At 46.6% G+C, this 18,041-nt stretch overlaps 1 protein-coding gene across 3 annotated transcripts in view; it reads left to right on the top strand.

Moving 5' to 3' along the window:
• The window catches only part of SLC38A5 (solute carrier family 38 member 5), a 78,532-nt gene extending 63,126 nt beyond the window's left edge, over positions 1–15,406 (top strand). For all 3 annotated transcript variants that reach the window (XM_035140341.2, XM_060268978.1, XM_035140340.2), the window contains exons 11-16: positions 877–956; positions 1,774–1,874; positions 3,696–3,820; positions 4,788–4,932; positions 6,077–6,180; positions 6,919–15,406. In XM_035140341.2, the coding sequence (XP_034996232.1) occupies positions 877–956; positions 1,774–1,874; positions 3,696–3,820; positions 4,788–4,932; positions 6,077–6,180; positions 6,919–7,023 (660 nt within the window). In that variant the 3' untranslated portion in view covers positions 7,024–15,406. The remainder of the gene's footprint in view (positions 1–876; positions 957–1,773; positions 1,875–3,695; positions 3,821–4,787; positions 4,933–6,076; positions 6,181–6,918) is intronic.
• Positions 15,407–18,041: the final 2,635 nt, after the last annotated feature.

Genomic DNA, 18,041 nt, shown 5'->3' with positions numbered 1-18,041 from the left:
ATCTTCTCACTTTTAGAAAGATTCAATCTGCAGTGATTGGCATGAATTCTGGTATACCAGTTGTGAAGCAAAGGATGGCCAAACTCTAGTATGATGCCCCAGTGTCAAAACCTTACTATAATGGTAAGGCACAGGAAGGGAAAGAGCACAGAAAAATGTGTAAATATACACCTTCCGTTTTGGAAATTTAAACATGGCATTGTTGTCAATGTTTGCCATCGCTTTTCAGTTTTGCCAGTAGCTTACTTCTGAATTTGTAGCTTCTGTTTTCATTGCCCCAATATGTTTATTATTAATAACACTACTACTACTACTACTACTACTAATAATAATAATAATAATATAAGTAATAGACCCCAAAAATAATTCAATTCATTTTAGTGTTGTTTAATAGCAGGGGTAGGAACCTCCAGCCCCCAGACCAAATACGGCTCATCTCAGGCCTCTGATTCCAGTCCAATTGGCTTCTGCAAGTCACATCCTTACCAATATAAAAGCCAATCAGACTGGCAAAGCAAGGATAGGGTGCTTTGTGTTGCTTACCTGACAGCCAGGTGGGCAGGCATAGTAGAGGTTTGTGTTGCTGTTCCATCAATCAGCTGCCATTTCCAAGCTGCAGGTGAGAAACGGAGCCCCGTTTGCACTGCATTGTATGGAGGTGAATGGGTGAGTGTGAATGGGTGAGCCAAAGTCCAATGCACAGAGCTTAACAAAGTGCTTGAGAGCCAGCTAGTTGTTGGGTGTAGTGCAAGAGTCTTTGCAGCTCCAGTAGCACCAAGCACTGTCCATTGAAACTGCTCTTGAAGCAAGAATTCCTGGGTTTCGGAGGCGGCAAGTGGAGCAGATAACCGATTTCTACTCCCTCTCCTTTCACAGACGGCGTACGCCATCCCCATCCTGGCATTTGCCTTTGTCTGCCATCCAGAGGTTCTGCCCATTTACACTGAGCTGCGCAGGTGCGTAAACTGCAGGCATGATTGAAGGTTAAAAGAGGGGAAGCCTGTTCTTTTCCAACGCTTTAAAAGGGGGTAAGGAAGAAGAGAGGGGGGAGTGCTGTGGTTGACCCCTCCCCAAGAAGGGTAGGAGAAAGTGCAAAAGATTCCTCTCTTTTTTTCAAAGAAAAAGAAACATTGGACAAAAACTCTCTAAATGTAAGAAGAATCTGGCTGCTGGATCATGCCAGTATAGGCCAGTATCCTGTGGCCAGCCAAATACTGTGGAGAAGCCCACAAGCAGGGCATGAGCCCAACAGCACCCTCCCCCTGCAATAAGTTCCCCCAAACTACAGGGGGCCCTTCTAACTCTTAACAGGGGGAAAGCGGGGGGCTGGAATAGGAGGAGCACATCACAGGGGGGCAAGGACAGCCTTATTGAACCCGGGATGCTGCCCCGGGGGCTGGATTCCCACCCAGCCATCATAAAACATCACCACACCCACTTGGAATCCAGCCAGTCATCATCTCCAGGTCACATGAGTGGCAGGTGCCCTTCTCTTTGGGAAATGAGAGGTTGCCCCAGAGGCCTCTGGGATACCCTCTCAGGCCTTGGAGGGGGAACCTGTTATCTTTGCGTGCTGCATTTTGATTGGTGCTTGGGGACCAGCACTGACTGAGGGTTTCCACCTTGAATGGGATAGACCTCAAGTCTCCATTGTCTGGCAAGGGCTTGGGAGCCAGAAATCCTAGGTTCTGTTTCCCGACACCACTCTGAAAAGGGATTGGCGCTAAGTATAGGTTATAAACCGTAGATGTGAACTCTCTGTGCTTTGCCTAGGGCCTCCAAGCGCCGGATGCAGAATGTAGCAAATGTCTCCATCCTCGCCATGTTTGTCATGTACCTGCTGACCGCCATTTTTGGCTACCTCACTTTCTACGGTAAGGAACAACCTCCCTCAGTAGGTAATAATGGGGGACAAACCATTTAATTATCTTTCATGCACAGGAACAGAGAAGCAAACAGCCGTCCCTCCTATGAGGTAGAATGATGCAGTAGCATCAGACTTTCAAGGGTCATGAAACAGCAACACTTTGTTAGTTGCAGGTGGTGACCATTTTAGGCACATTGAATTGATGCTCAATCGCTGGTGCACAGGTCCTTTTGGACCTGAAAGGGTACGGAACGGGGGTGGGGCCTGTATTTAATTTTCTATTGCTGTGTAGTGTACACAGAATAACTTCCCCACTCAACGGTACAGTCATGATAGGATGCACTTTAAGAACGTTATATTGGATACAAAATAAAAAAATGAGTTGCACAACCAAGTTGAAAGAAAAAGTGTGCACGTTCTTTTTTTGAGCATGCAGGCAACTGTCTTTTAAAAAAATAAATCCTAAGGGAATGTGTGCATATCCTGTTTGGTTCAGCTCCTGTCATGCTGGGGGCAAGGCAGATGGGAAGCGAGAGATGGGTAGCACAAAAAGTAGAGTCTTTTATTGACTCAGAACAAGCCTGACATGAAAACTTTACATTGGTCTAGGAGTATCACATGGTGCGCTCTGCCCCCCCCCCCCCCCCGGGGTAAGATGCTTCCTGGCCAGACTGGCTCATACTGAGTCTGACCATTGGTCTGTCTGGTTCAGCATCGTTTACATCAGAGGTGGCCAACCTTTTTATGCTAGGGAACACACTTAGAATTTTGAGAAAGTGTCATGAAAATCAGTCACAAAATGGCTACCATGATAACATAGTACAGTGGTACCTCGGTTTATGAACACAATTGATTCCGGAAGTCTGTTCATAAACTGAAGCGAACTTTCCCATTGAAAGTAATGGAAAGTGGATTAATCTGTTCCAGACAGTCCGCGGAGTACTTAAACTGAAGCGTTCATAAACTGAAGCAAACTTTCCCATTGAAAGTAATGGAATGTGGATTAATCCATTCCAGACGGGTCCGCGGAGTACTTAAACTGAAGTGTTCATAAACTGAAGCATGGGTGTAATTGGTTCTGGAAGTCTGTTCATAAACTGAAGCGTTCATAAACTGAAGCGAACTTTCCCATTGAAAGTAATGGAAAATAAATTAATCCGTTCCAGATGGGTCTGCAGCGTTCATAAACTGAAAATTCATAAACCGAGGTTCCACTGTATATATACCGGTATATATATCACAAAATGGCTGCTGTGGGGTGTGCATGACACAAAATGGCTGCCACGGGTGTGACATAAAGGCTTCAGTGTTGGAGAGGCTGAGCAGGAAGAGTGAACTGTCATTCACAGTGGATTTTTGAGGGGATATTTATGGAGACCTGTTGTGGGTTCCATAGGAGATGCTGGTGGTCACATTGGCAACCGTGGGCACCATGTTGGAAATCTCTGGTCTCCCCTTATAGGCAACAGTTTGTCAGGGTCTCAGACAAGTCTTTCCCAGCCCTACATAAAGTTGATGTGGATTGAACATGGGACTTCCTGCATAAAAAGCACATGCCCCCTCTCTCGCTGAGCTAACATCTCTTCCTTTCCTGGCCAAAGATTGATGGTGGCACAAAGCCCCTAATCTACACCCCGATGTCACTCCTGTCTCCAGCTCAAGATCTTTTGCCAGCTTGAGAACTAATGCTGACGTGGCGCCCTAAAGTACCCTTTTAAGGACCTTTCTGATGTACCAGTCAAAAGCCCTCCCCTCTGGCCCCAGACCCCAGCGTTTCACATCCTCCACCTCTCGGACTGATAAGTATATCTCTTCTCCTTTCTGGCAGAGAGTGTTGAAGCAGAGATGCTGCACACTTATATCAAAGTTGACGCCATGGACAAGCTCATCCTTTCTGTGCGGTTGGCTGTGCTGCTGGCTGTGACCCTCACGGTGCCTGTGGTTCTGTTCCCAGTAAGAGACTGCCTTTTTCATCCCCTGTTGCAGCGTCAAGTGGCTTTCCTCCCCAAAGCACCTGCAGTTAGTTTCTCTGATCTGGCTCCCTTCCTCTCTCGCCGCCATCCCTGCTCAGTGTCGGAAGCGGGACTAGCATTCTGTGGTCAGGGATGAAGCAACTTTTGGCCCTCCAGATGTTGCTGAGCTACAAGTCCCACCAACTCCAGCTGGTCAGCGCTGAGGGGACTTGTCGTTCAGCAACATACAGGGGGCCAGAAGATTTCAAACATCTGATTTAAAGGTAAAGGGACCCCTGACCATTAGGTCCAGTTGCGGACAACTCTGGGGTTGCGACGCTCATCTCACTTTACTGGCTGAGGGAGCCGGCGTACAGCTTATGGGTCCAGGAGCTCACCCCATCGCGGGGATTCGAACCGCCAACTTTTTGATCGGCAAGCCCTAGGCTCTGTGGTTTAAGCCATAGCGCCACCCACGTCAGCGCTGATGGGACTTGTCGTTCAGCAACATCCGGGGGACCAAAAGATTTCAAACATCTGATTTAGGCACTGGCTGAAACCAGGCTTTCCCTGAGAGGTGATCCAGCTATGTCAATCTGCTGATACGATCTGTTGCTCGATAGATGCATTTGTTTTATCAATGTAATTTAACGGTTGAATTGTTGTTTGCTACCATGATGTGTATCTAGGCACTGACAGTATACAGATTTATATGCAAATAAATAAAAATAAATGTGAGCAGCTATTAAAGCCCCCGCCTTTGAGCAAAGACAACCCAGTGCTCTGTAAAGCCTAACACTGATCCTGGGATAAGGCACGGTAACAGGCTATTTTTGCCATGGCAGAGAGATAAAGCTCCCACCTTGGAGACTTGCATTTGAACAGCGAGTGGCAGAGATCTCTTGCGTATCCCTTAGTGCCTCTTTGCCCAGTGTAGCTCACACTCTCATTCCCACCACCCACCACAGATCCGCAGGGCCATCCAGCAGTTGCTGTTTCACAAAAAGGATTTCAGCTGGGTCCGCCATGTCATCATTGCCTGCTGCCTCCTCGTTATTGTCAACCTTCTTGTCATCTTCGTGCCAAACATCAAGGACATTTTCGGAGTCATTGGTATGTATGACCTGTGCTAGGAAGGCGTAGCAGAGGGGCTGGGCTTCACCTTAACATTCATCACATGATCAGCAACCTCACAAGCAGTTTTTAAAAACTGGATATTGGGTGCCTGGAGGTGAGCAGGGTTTAGCATGCGGCAGTGAGTTTCAGGGTTTGTGGACGGGGAACCTCACATTTGTGTCTAATGATTTTTTTTATAATAAAAATATCTTTATTGATTAAAAAAATACAAACAATAACAAGAAAAAGGGGATACAAAAAAGATAACAGAAATAACGTAACTGGCATAAATTCAAATTAATAACATAAATTCAAAATTTAAGCCACCCAACACAAGATAACGCATAACCTGAATTAATTCTAACTATTGGGCAAATTAAACTATATACATACCAATATATCAAAATAAGTCCCCAAACATAAGTGTAAAATATACCATAACAATTTACTCATCGTAACTTAAAAGCAACTTCCAATTGCTAATGTATCGTTTCCCTTATTATATCATTGTATCTTGCTTTGATTCTTATGATTTAATTTACCAAACTAAATAATTAAATTACTTCTTAATCTCTTAATATCTACATACATCTTCCCATATATTCCCTTAATCCAAACAAATCATTAACTTTGTTTCTATACCTTCTCTTCTAAAATACTCTTCCACATATTTCCATTCGACTTCTAGCTTTTGTTTTTGTCTTGGTGTATTCCTAATTGTGTCTAATGATAACCGCTGTGTGTGTGGATTGTTGGAGCGGGTGGGGAGGGCGATTTTCTTGAGATTGTGCCGGGGAGGGAAGAGTGTCCTGTTTTGGAGAGTCTCTTAAAAGATCAACCCTCTGACCTGGAGACTGGAACTCATTCTTTGCTCCTTGCTGTGGTCTGCTCCCTGAGCTGTTTGACTGGCAAGGTGACATGGGAAGCCTTTGGTTCCTTGGCATGGGGGGAATGTGCCTTTGAGAGCCTTGGTGCTGCAGAACCTGGTTTAAGGGGCTTCTGTCTGCCAGCCTCTGATTCAGGGATCCTTTGATCACCAACATCAGACTCAGAGTCAGGATGTGATGCTGCTTTAGATGTTAACCTAGGATAGCCACATACCCAAGAATATGTTCCCTTTTTTGACTCTTTCCCCCTTCAGGAGCCACGTCGGCCCCCAGCCTCATCTTCATCCTTCCGAGTATCTTCTACATCCGCATTATCCCCAACGAGAAAGAGCCCCTGAGATCCAGATCCAAAATACAGGTACCAGATGCTGGCCGGTGGGTGGGAATGTGAGAGGCCCCATTAGAGGGAAGGGAAAGTGGTTCAGTGCGGTAGGCCAAAGGAAATGGGGGCGGGAGCTCAGTCAAGGATGAGAGGAGCCCATGGGAGGCCAGGTGAAAGTGTAGCTGTTCCAAGCTTTTCTTGGCTGAAAATGCATTTATTTTTACCCTGCTTTTCAGACAGTTCACCTCCATTAAAAGAGAGAGAGAGAGGGAAGCCCTGTCGATGAGTTTGCAAAGATATACAAGGGAAGGGAATAGGAAGAGAGGGAATAGATTCAAGCTAAGATTGAGCTGAGGTGGCAAGAGAACGGCTTGGGGGTTCTAGGCTGTGAGAGACACCTGTTCACCCATGAAACTTCCAAGCCTAGTATGTTGAAGACATGCAGTTGGTCCGCCACACCTTCTAGCTGCCCATCAAAAATCATTTTAGCAATTGTCAGCATAATCACAGCTGGTTTTCAGGTCTCTCTTGAGACTCCTGACACACCGTAGTAAGGCATTGGGGGGGGGGGCTTCCCATATAAAAGGTAGAATGGGGCTGAATCCAAGAACTAGCATGGCAAGTGGGATACTCTGTTTTCAAGTAGGGGGGCAGCCCCCTCTTTCCCTCCCCACTTAGACCATGCAACCCCTCCCTCTCTCCCCACCGAAGCTTGCACGGTATTTGGAATTGGGACGGCGGGTATCATGCCTTCTTCCTCTTTGTCCTTCACAGGCCGCCTGCTTTGCTGCCCTCGGCTTCGTTTTCATGGTGATGAGCCTCAGTTTCATCATTCTTGACTGGGTAACGACAGGGAAGAGCAGCGGAGTGGGGCACTAACCCCCTCCGTGTCCCCCCCCCCCAAAGACACAGTGGTTCTTACCATGGAGGACCGTTTACTGACAAGAGACGTGCCATCATCCTGTTCATCCTCGCTCATCCTGGAACGGCACCTCCTGTCCATTGCTGTGGGGAAGTGGCGGAAGGCACCCTTCGTCGTCACGACAGAGTAACCTGGAACGGCACCGGGGGGGGGGGGGCTTCTCTTTGGCCCTTCTGGGCTCTGGGGCCACGAAACAGGTGATTGGAAAGAGGCTACCTGTTGCCACAGAGCTCTCCTCGTCGGTCGGTTTTGGTGCTATGACAACCCGCGTGACCGTTACATGCTTTTGGCTCCTATGGTAGCAGCACAGAGCTCCTGGCCTTCTTTGGCAGTCAGGCTGTGGCCAGCCATTGCTTGTCACAACAAAACTGCACAGAGTTTGGGGTTTATACTTTTTGTGGGGGACGGGGGTGGGCCCAGGATAATAGCGCTCTCTTCTCGCATGCTCTCTGTCTGTCTCAGCATTTCGTCATTGTTGCCATTGCGGGAGGAAACTCTGGGTGTCCCTCTTTTGTCATTGCAGCAGTGGCGCCCGGCTGTCTCCTGTGTTTTGTTGCCAAGCATGCAAACAGGCTCCTGCTCTTTTCGCTGCCATAGAGGCAGAGCCTCCACCCTCACTTCTCTGTTCCTCTGCTTGGTACCAACTATGCCCGCTGTGCCTGGGGGTTGTAGCCCCGAGTCGGAGTGCCAAAAGCCAACTGTGCCCCTAGTGGACAATCTTAATTTATTTGCTAATATTTAATTTGGACCTGGCTACCAGACCAAAGATTACAAAGATAACCACCCTGGTGTCGTCATAGTTCGTGTCAGGGTTTCTGTTTTTTCCCCTGATAGGGCCGAGGTCTGGGGTGTTGAAGCGAGGGAGGGTGGGCAGGCTCTTCCCAGCTCTTAGGTGGATGTGGTGTTAACAGCAGGAGGTTTTGAAAGAAGGTGTTGAAGGTAGCAGGAGGGAAATGGCTAGGTGGAGGTGGAGTCCCCTCATCTCGTCGCTTAGGAGAAGGTCCTTGTGCTGTCCTGTTGCAGATCCTAAGGCCACCCCGGAAAGATTCATTCTTCTTAATGCTGAAATGCTGCCAGGTTGGTTCTCTTTGGAAAACTCCCTGAGCTTCACTATTGACTCTCCTAACATTAGGCTGAGGCTTCTCTCTTTTGCCCTTTTCAGCCTTACTCTTGAGGTAGGCTGAGGCAGCTTTTTCCGCAGCACAATGCATTACAATTGACACTAATGTACAGCAAGCATAAATAGGTCCAGCTGAAGGACATTCAAGCAAACCAAGGAGAAATGTTTACACTACGGGTACTTCCGTATTAGGCATTTAGTGTGGAACAGCTACACTTTGTTTACGAGCTTTTCATACATGATGGCATCGTCAAATTGTCTTCCTCCTGCAATTTTTACCTATGCAACTTCCTTCTGTCTTCTCTCAGACTACAGATTTTTTTAAACAAACTAACTAACTAACTAACAGGATCAAAGGGCAGTCTTTACACTTGCAGATCACCTTAACCCCAATTTTCTATCTGCTATAAAGATGTCACTGTGACCTTTCTGGTTGGTAACATTTTAGCCAGCTGTCAATCTTCTAATTTGCTCCTTCTGCCTATGTTGTTTTTAAAAAAATTAAAATAGTTACGCAAAAGCACTTAAATGAAAAAGGTACTTTAGTGTTGTTGGTTTTTTAAAAAACAAAACCAGACTCCACACACTGCCATTCTCCTTTTCGCATTCAGTGCCATTCGATTTCTTTGGTGTTTTTAATTTAGTTTTTTTTCTTACTTTATAACACCGAAGTGATCTTGCAACGACACTGAATTTCTACAAAGCACTTTTACAAAAATGATTCAAAAATCAATTGGAGGCAATTGCTATAAGATGCTATTCTCGGGTGAATTGTTGCTCCCTTTTCTGCATGGTTGTGTTAGGTGTAAAAAGAACATCGTTGCCTGTGCATGCGCAGAAATTGCAATTCCACCCCCCTCCAAAGCACAGGAAGCCTATTGCAGCTGTGCAGCTTAAAGCAGAAGAGCAGTGCTTGGTCAGTGTTGGGAGCCACCAGCCTGAAAGTCCCTTATGATCCTTCCCCATTCAATGCCATTTCTTCCTTTTCCTGCACCCCTTCCCCCAGCCTGCAATCCTTTCTTCATTTTCTCTTTGAACCCTGTTGAAAAACAACAGCCTAGAGCTGAACTACAGCCTGCTAGAGCCCCGATGTATTTTGCCAGTTGGGTCAGAGCAGTCCCTACAGGGTGGCATGGCCGTTCTCAGGCAGGGCTGTTTTAAAGGCAGCAAATTATCAACTATAGCCTTCATTTCTGCCGCTGTGCCAGAGCGAAAGGGGATCGCGCCCATTGGGTTTTCTGCCCCCCAGCACCAAAGTGCAGTGGACTGTATTACACTTTGGACGTTTAGCGTCAAGGTGAAATGAAGCAGTGAAATGGAAACTGGGGTTCCATCCTCTTCTGTCGAATTCCCTTTGCCCGTCTGGCAAAGAACTGTTCCAGGGCAGTTTTCTGGATCTGGAACCTTCTCCATTTCAGTGTCCTCCTGTCTCTCGTCTTACATCTCCAGTTATTTTGTCTTTTCCTCCTCATTTGTCCACCCCCTTTTAACACAGATATCAGAAATCATCCTGGCCTCCGTGCCAGTACCCAAGGATGCTGCCGTTACCATGGCAACAACGCTTCCTTCCTTTTCCATATATTAATGTTCCTTTGAGTGGCGTTGTGCGAGTGTTGAACTAGTTGTGGCCATGCCTTGCTATTGCTGGTGGGTGGCAATCTGTGAAGGCTGGTCACCAGCCACAACTGGTAACCACTTAGAATCATGGACTTGAAAGGGATCTAAAAAGATCATAGAATCAGAGTTGGAAGAGACCACAAGGGCCATCCAGTCCAACCCCCTGCCAAGCAGGAAACACCATCAAAGCATTCCTGACAGATGGCTGCCAAGCCTCCGCTTAAAGACCTCCAAAGAAGGAGACTCCACCACACTCCTTGGCAGCAAATTCCACTGCCGAACAGCTCTCACTGTCAGGAAGTTCTTCCTAATGTTTAGGTGGAATCTTGTTTCTTGTAGTTTGAATCCATTGCTCCGTGTTCGCTTCTCTGGAGCAGCAGAAAACAACCTTTCTCCCTCCTCTATATGACATCCTTTTATATATTTGAAAAATGGCTATCATATCACCCCTTAACCTTCTCTTCTCCAGGCTAAACATACCCAGCTCCCTAAGCCGTTCCTCATAAGGCATCGTTTCCAGGCCTTTGACCATTTTGGTTGCCCTCTTCTCAACACGTTTCAGATTGTCAGTATCCTTCTTGAACTGTGGTGTCCAGAACTGGACACAGTACTCTAGTTACTGATAATCTAGTTCAGTGTGATACAGGAAATCCAATGCTGTGGCACCTCTGATAAGTGACCGTCCTGCATCTCCTTTGAAACCTCTTAAGAAAGGAGTGTCCACTATCTTCCTAGGCAGCGTGGGGACGGCTTTTACAGTCAGGAAGTTATGGTTAGTCAAAAATTCTCTTTTTGTTTTTGTAATCTATTTGGTTTGGATCTATGGATGATGGAACTAATTCATGCCTTCCAAATACTTGAAGGTAGGTAGGAGATCACCTTCTATGGACTGCAGAGATGGTGGTCACCATACGTCAGGGGTGGCAAACCAGACATTGCTGGACTGCAACTCCCATCATTCCTGATAGTTGCCCTTACTGACTGGAGCAGATAAGACTTGGGGACAGATATCCCCACCCCAAGCCTACCATCACATGCTCCCAAGCAGGATTTGAAAATAGTACATGATGATAAATCTCCCCTTGACCATGTTTCCTCTATCATCAATAATAAGCCATTAATAACATATATATAAAACCAATGTTTTAGATGCATTAAACTTTATCTGCTTCTTTTACCTGCCTCCATTAACTTAACGACAATCTTGGGAGCTCAATATTTTCTATTTTCTTTTCCCTGCTAGCTTTTCTTCTTTGGACAGATTGGGAAACTGAGATCCTTGGTGGCTTAGTTTAATGGTCTTGACTCATTTTCTTTCTTTCTTTTGTAAATCTTATTTATTGATTTTGCACACACAAAAACCAAGAAAAAACAAAAACAAAAAAAGACCATTAGTTATCCATTGATTTCCCGTCCTCCTCTTCCATGGTTTCAATATTTACCTTTAGATGCTGCCTATTTCGCATATACTATTCAGTGTATACATTTTAACCTATTTATCTCAATAATTTACGCTGATGCTCATATTTCAAGTCCTGCTCGCGTTTTAATGCTCGCTATAATAGTTCTTTAAATGCTCAATAAAAGGTCTCCAGTCCTCAAGGAATATTCCATCATTTTGGTCTCTAATCTTTGCTGTTAATCTTGCCAGTTCTGCATGTGTTTTCAAAAGCCAATCTTCTTTTGTTGGAACCTTTCCTTCTTTCTATCTTTGGTCTTTGGGCATACAATATTCGTGCTGCTGTTGTTATATACATAAAGTTAGCCAATTCTTTTGATACATCGTTATTTATAATTCCTAAAAGAAAAGCTTTGGGTTTCTTGGGAAACCATCAACATGAACATCTTTTTAATCTCATTATATATCATTTCTCAATAGTCTTGACTATTCCAATTTCATTGGAGTTGTGCAGATACCATGACGTGTAATTCCTGCTGCTATAGTTTAGGTAATTTGGGGAGGGGGGGGCTTTTTAAGAATCACAAGAGTTGCAGAAGGCTTTCTCATTCAATCCTCTGCTCAGTGTAGGAAATCCAGAGATCTAGAACAACTCTCAACAGATGACTGTCTCTGCTTGAAGGCTTCCAGCCAGAGAAGCCTGCCCCATTGGTTCCATTGTCAAAGTGATTTTGCTGCCAAAAGGTTTTTCCTAATGTTAATCCAAAATCTACCCTCCTGTAACTTAAACCCCTGGTATCTAGTCCTGTTCTTTAGGACTTCAGTCTTTGTCCTATCCATAGCTGCCAAGTCTCCCGTATTCCCCAGAAAACCCCCATTTTTCCAGCTGTCCCCAGCCGAAAAAAAACGGATTTTTTTGTTTTTTCCTGGTTTATTCTGGCGCGGTGGCCATTTTGGAACTGGGCGGAGCATGCTCAGAAGTGACTTTTGATGCTGCTCTGCCCAGCTCCAAAATGGCTGCAGCACGACTTCTGGTGCGACGGCCATTTTGGAACTGGGCACAGCAGCATCGAAAGTCACTTCTGAGCATGCTCCGCCCAGTTCCAAAATGGCGGCAGCGCTACTTCCGGTATGCTACTTCCGGTCCGGTCCCTTATTTTTCAGAGAGGAACTTGGCAGGTATGGTCCTATCCCTGTGAGCATAGCGTGTATGCCCAAGTTGTTACTTACTAGTCGCACATGGCACCATCAATGTGCTTGGCGTAACTTAAGCAAGAATAATAATAAAAATAGGTCCCTGCCACAAAGAGCTTGCAAATACAAAATTTAGATTAAATTGGAAATGGTTAAGCTAGAAATATTAGGGTTCCTACGCCTTGTGGAAGGAGGAGTTTTAAATCAGAGGCTTATTGCATACTCAGATGTTATCTGAGTATGTTATCAGCTATATCTGCCAAAATACCTACACAACTTTTTTAAAAAGTACAGTAGTACCTCAGGTTACAAACGCTTCAGGTTACAAACGCCTCAGGTTACGGACTCCGCTAGCTTGGAAGTAGTACCTCGGGTTAAGAACTTTACCTCAGGATGAGAACGGAAATCGCACGGCGGCAGCAGGAGGCCCCATTAGCTAAAGTGGTACCTCAGATTAAGAACAGTTTCAGGTTAAGAAGGGACCTCCGGAGCGAATTAAGTTCTAAACCAGAGGTACCACTGTACAAGAACCCTAATGGTGAAGGACTGGCCATTCCCAGGTTAACAGTGTAGTCCTATGCATGTGAAGTAAGCTTCATTTAGTTCTAAGGGGCATACTACTAAGTATGGTTGCATAAGATTGCACATAAACTGCTTTCCAGATCTGAAACAGCCCACAACTCTGTGATCCACCTGCAAAGGGTCCCTGGGGGTCAGAGCTTCTAAGCAGAAGTATAATTATCACGGATCTTCTCATACAGCAATAAGAATTGTCCATTCCTGTGGGCATCCTACCGTCATATTCCATTTTACCTCCACCACAATATACTTTTATTTGGGACAGTCTTTAGCAAATGGGTGTTCTGTCGAGAGGTTTTCTTCTGAGTTTGCCTTCCGGTTTGTGCTGTTGTCGCTTCCTTTGTGCACAGCTTGCCTCTGTCTACCCAGAGCCCCCCTCCATATTGGTGTTTTATTGCAGGTGTGTTCTGCTGCATGCTCTTGACACGGTAATGGATTAATGGTGGGTTTTTCCTGCTTTTGTTTCTTACGTGACACTTGCCCAGTGCGACCACATTTTTGCTACAAATAACCTATAACACATCAGTTGTGGTATAAACAGTTGTGGGATTTCAGCAGGAAGTTACAGGATGCTCGCTGATTGGAAATGAAGCAGCGTGACCACCCCAAAACGTTTTCAGGCACACACAGTATTGATTCTGTACGACCACAAATAATCATGAATGTGCAATCAAAAGGATGCCTTCGGGCAGGCTAAGTTGTATGTAATGTTCCTATCAGATGACCTCAACATGTGGACCTGTTTAACAGAAATTTGATCTACTACATGCATGTTTGCTAGTATGTATACCGAGCTTTGGAATTCTGAAATTGTACAGCGTTTGGGAGCTATGGAAATGCACACTTTGAAACGAAGATTTCCACACAAGTGGCGTCCTCTCCTGAAACCACTCGAGGAGGAGCTACTTGTCCACACAACACAGTCTACCTGGTTTCATCAGACATATATTGCGGAACAGATCCTGCATCGCTTCAAAAGCCATGCCACTGCTACTTCTAGGTGCCCAGTGGTGGACCTAGAGGCCTCCTGAAACCCATGTCTCTCTGCACCCAAGGAGTGCTTGTATATTTTGCCCTTGAGGTGCTCACCATCCCATTGCTGAGTCCACCGGATGGTCATTTTGAAACACCAGAGGAGATAAGAAGCATATTACAGTTGTCTAGATCAGTGGTTTTCAACCAGTGTGCCGTGGTACTCTGGGGTGCCTTGAATGGTGGTCGGGGTGCCATGGGCAACGCTAGTCTCCGTCGCTCTTTCCTTCCCTCCCTCTTCTGATGCCCTTTCATGTCTCTGCCTCCCAAAGGCTTGCACAGCTGTTTGTTGCAGCAGCTCTGGCTGCAAGCTCCCCAGGCGAATGGTGCCTCTAGAGCTGGCCAGGGGGTGCTGGTTGCTAGGAGCTAAGGCAACCTTGGAGTATGCAAGCAAGCGGGCGAGGGAGCCCAGCCATTCAGTCCACCAGATCTTGCTGTTGGGAATGGGCAAGAGAAATGGGAGGCCTGGCAGGCAGTGGCTGCGCTGGCCTTCCTTGTGCTTGCTGTGCGAAAGGCCGGCATGGGAGCTGAATGCCTGGTGCTGAGGGGAGCCTTTCCACCTTGCAGGCTGCTGCTGCCATTGATGCTTCCCAAGGTAAGGTGCTGGTCTCATGTTCACCTTTGGCTAGTCTCTGTTGAGCCTCTAAGGCTGGGGACAACCTCTTCCCAGGCCCCTGTGGGGCAGTGTGAGGAGGCACCTCTCTTTGGGCAGATGGGGCAGCCCAGAGGACTCCCGGGGAGAGGAGAGGGGGCTGAGGGAACCCTCCACAAAGGAGGGTATTCGAAAAAGGGTGAGAGGCTGCCAGCTCTGCAGGGAAGGGGTGACCTAACTGGGCTCCTGAGCCCCACAGGGGTGCCGCAGAAAGAATGGAGTTGGTCAAGGGAGCCATGGACTCAAAAAGGTTGAAAATCTCTGGCCTAGATAGTAGCTGCTGCCTTCTTCCAGATCTAGTTAGACTGGGACCAGAAGCAAGGAGAATGCTAGATAGGGCACCTGGCTGAGAGCACCCACCTCTACTGAGCCAATCACCCGACTGGAGGGTCCATTCCTACAATTGATGGGATAGGCCTCCCTCTCTCACACACACTACCTGTTCAGATCCCCACCTTTATTTTTCTCCCCGGCTTCATAGGTATATCTCGCTACAAACGCATCTTCCCCACTCGTGTCCAGGTGGCCTGTAACTTTCTGTCCTTCCCTCTCTCCCTTCTCCCCATGTCTGAAAATCTCTGGAACCTTTTTAACGTAGACTCAAGGGCTCTATTTCTGCTTGGGGGGTAGGGGAGGGGTTGGGATTCAAGGGAGGAGGGAACACAAATTCAAAATGTGAAATGGATGTAAGGACACAGTATTTGTATAATTTTGGAATGCAATAAAGAATGACTGACTTTCCAATGAGGCAGTCTGAATGCTTTTACGTATGTGGTTTTTTGTTGTTGTTTTTTAAACAGTTTACATACCTTCCAAAATAGTTTTTCAAACTTTTGTACATGTGCGCACATGTAATTTATACTTGCACGCAAGCATATTCGCTCATACTTCCATTGTGAATCAACAAAGGAGGCAGGGGGGAAGAGTACATTGTTTTTTGCCATCTTTCATATTTTAATATCGGAATTTGTATTACAGTGGTGCCTCGCTTAACGAATTATTGTATTACAGTGGTGCCTTCGCTTAACGAAATTTCCGCTTAACGAAAGGTTTTTTCTAGCAGAGGTTGCCTCGCTAGACAAATTCGTTTTATGAAAAATTTGTCTAGCGAATCGCGGTTTCCCATAGGAATGCATTGAAATTCAATTAATGCGTTCCTATGGGCAAAAAAAAAAATTAAAAAAATTCAATGCATTCCTATGGGATTCGCTAGATGAATTTTTCATTATAAGAAAAGACCCATGGAACGAATTAAATTCGTCTAGCGAGGCACCACTGTATTTCTTTTATTTTTAAATATTTCTGCACTGCTTTTCTAGGCGAATGCCCATCCAAAGTGGTTTACCTCAGTCAAAACTGCAATTATGATGATGATGATGATGTGTGTACACCCACCATTACAGAACACGTATGGAATAAGACCTACCTAGCCTCTATTTAGCAAAAGGAACAAAAATGACTCAGGGGAAGGCCAACTGAAACAAGTCTTTTAACGCCTTCTGACCCTGAAGTGTAGCCCTCAGCCACAGTTCTACTGAGTTCCAAGTCTGTGGGGCCACCATGGAGAAGACCCCCCCCCCAATGGTCACCCAGCTCCTGGATCTAAGGGGATGGCCATTCCAAGAGGACAGCATGGTACAGGTGCAAATGCAGGTGGGCACATAAATAGCTCAAACGATTGAGGGCTTCAGAGGTTAAGACCAGCAATTTAAATAGAACGGTGCAGGGGTGGGGCATCTCAGGTGCTCAGGGATCAAAAGTGCCCCTTGAGACTCTTCCCAGGCCACATCCTTGATAAGCCTGGCTTCTTTTGATCCTTGAGTGTTTCTCCCTGGCTGCAGATGTGGTGTCATGATTCTCAGTTGCCTGGATGAAGGTAAGGTGTGAGTGCCTCTCTTCCTACTCCTAAAAGTTTGTCCGAATGGGTGTGTGTGCGCTGTAAATGAACACAGTCTGGGACACGGCCTTCATCTTTACCAGTTGTTGTTGTTGTTGTTATTATTATTATTACCTGGCCCATCTGGCTGAGTTTCCCCAGCCACTCTGGGCAGCTCCCAATCTAGTGTTAAAAACAATACAGCATTAAATATTTAAAACTTCCCTAAACAGGGCTGACTTCAGATGTCTTTTAAAAATAGGATAGCTGCTTATTTCCTTGACATCTGATGGGAGGGTGTTCCACAGGATGGGCTCCACTACCGAGAAGGCCCTCTGTCTGGTTCCCTGTAACCTCACTTCTCGCAATGAGGGAACCGCCAGAAGGTCCTCGGAGCTGGATCTCGGTGTCTGGGTTGAACAATAGGGGTGGAGACGCTCCTTCAGGTATACAGGACCGAGGCCGTTTAGGGGTTTAAAGGTCAGCACCAACACTTTGAATTATGCTTGGAAACGTATTGGGAGCCAATGCAGATCTCTCAGGACCGGTGTTACATGGTCCCGGCGGCCACTCCCAGTCACATTCCCAGCTGCCACATTCTGGATTAATTGCAGTTTCTGGGTCACCTTCGAAGGTAGCCCCACGTAGAGCACATTGCAGTAGTCCAAGCGGGAGATAACTAGAGCATGCACCACTTCTGGTGAGACAGTCTGCGGGCAGGTAGGGTCTCAGCCTGTGTACCAGATGGAGCTGGTGGACAGCTGCCCTGGACACAGAATTAACCAGTGCCTCCATGGACAGCTGTGAGTCCAAAATGACTCCCAGACTGCGTACCTGGTCCTTCAGAGGCACAGTTACCCCATTCAGGATCAGGGAGTCCCCCCACCCCTTGTCCCCCCAAAACAGTACTTCTGTCTTGTCAGGATTCAACCTCAATCTGTTAGCCGCCATCCATCCTCCAACCGCCTCCAGGCACTCACACACGACCTTCACTGCCTTCACTGGTTCTGATTTAAGAGGGGGTAGAGAGGTAGAGCTGGATATCGTCTGCATACTGATGAACACCCAGCCCAACCCACCTGATAATCTCTCCTAGCGGCTTCATATAGATATTAAAAAGCATGGGGGAGAGGACGGAACCCTGAGGCACCCCACATGTGAGAGCCCAGGGGTCCGAACACTATGGCCCAGGAGGAAGGAGTGGAACCACTATATAGCAGTGCCCCCAGCTCCTCTAGACGGTCCAGAAGGATGTCATGGTCAATGGTATCAAAGGCCACTGAGAGATCCAGCAGAACTAGGAAACAGCTTTCACCTTTGTCGCTAGCCCGCTGGAGATCATCGACCAGCGCGACCAAGGCAGTTTCAGTCCCATGATGAGGCCTGAATCTCAATTGGAAGGGATCCAAATGGTCTGCATCCTCTAGGCGTGCCTGGAGTTGTTCAGCAACCACCCGCTCAATCACCTTGCCCAAGAATGGAAGATTTCAGACTGGGCTTGGCTTC

Source organism: Zootoca vivipara, chromosome 16 (genome assembly GCF_963506605.1).
Source record: "Zootoca vivipara chromosome 16, rZooViv1.1, whole genome shotgun sequence".
Classification (NCBI taxonomy): Eukaryota; Metazoa; Chordata; class Lepidosauria; order Squamata; family Lacertidae; genus Zootoca; species Zootoca vivipara.
The sequence above is the reverse complement of the archived record's forward strand: the minus strand, read 5'-3'. Positions and strand labels throughout refer to the sequence as shown.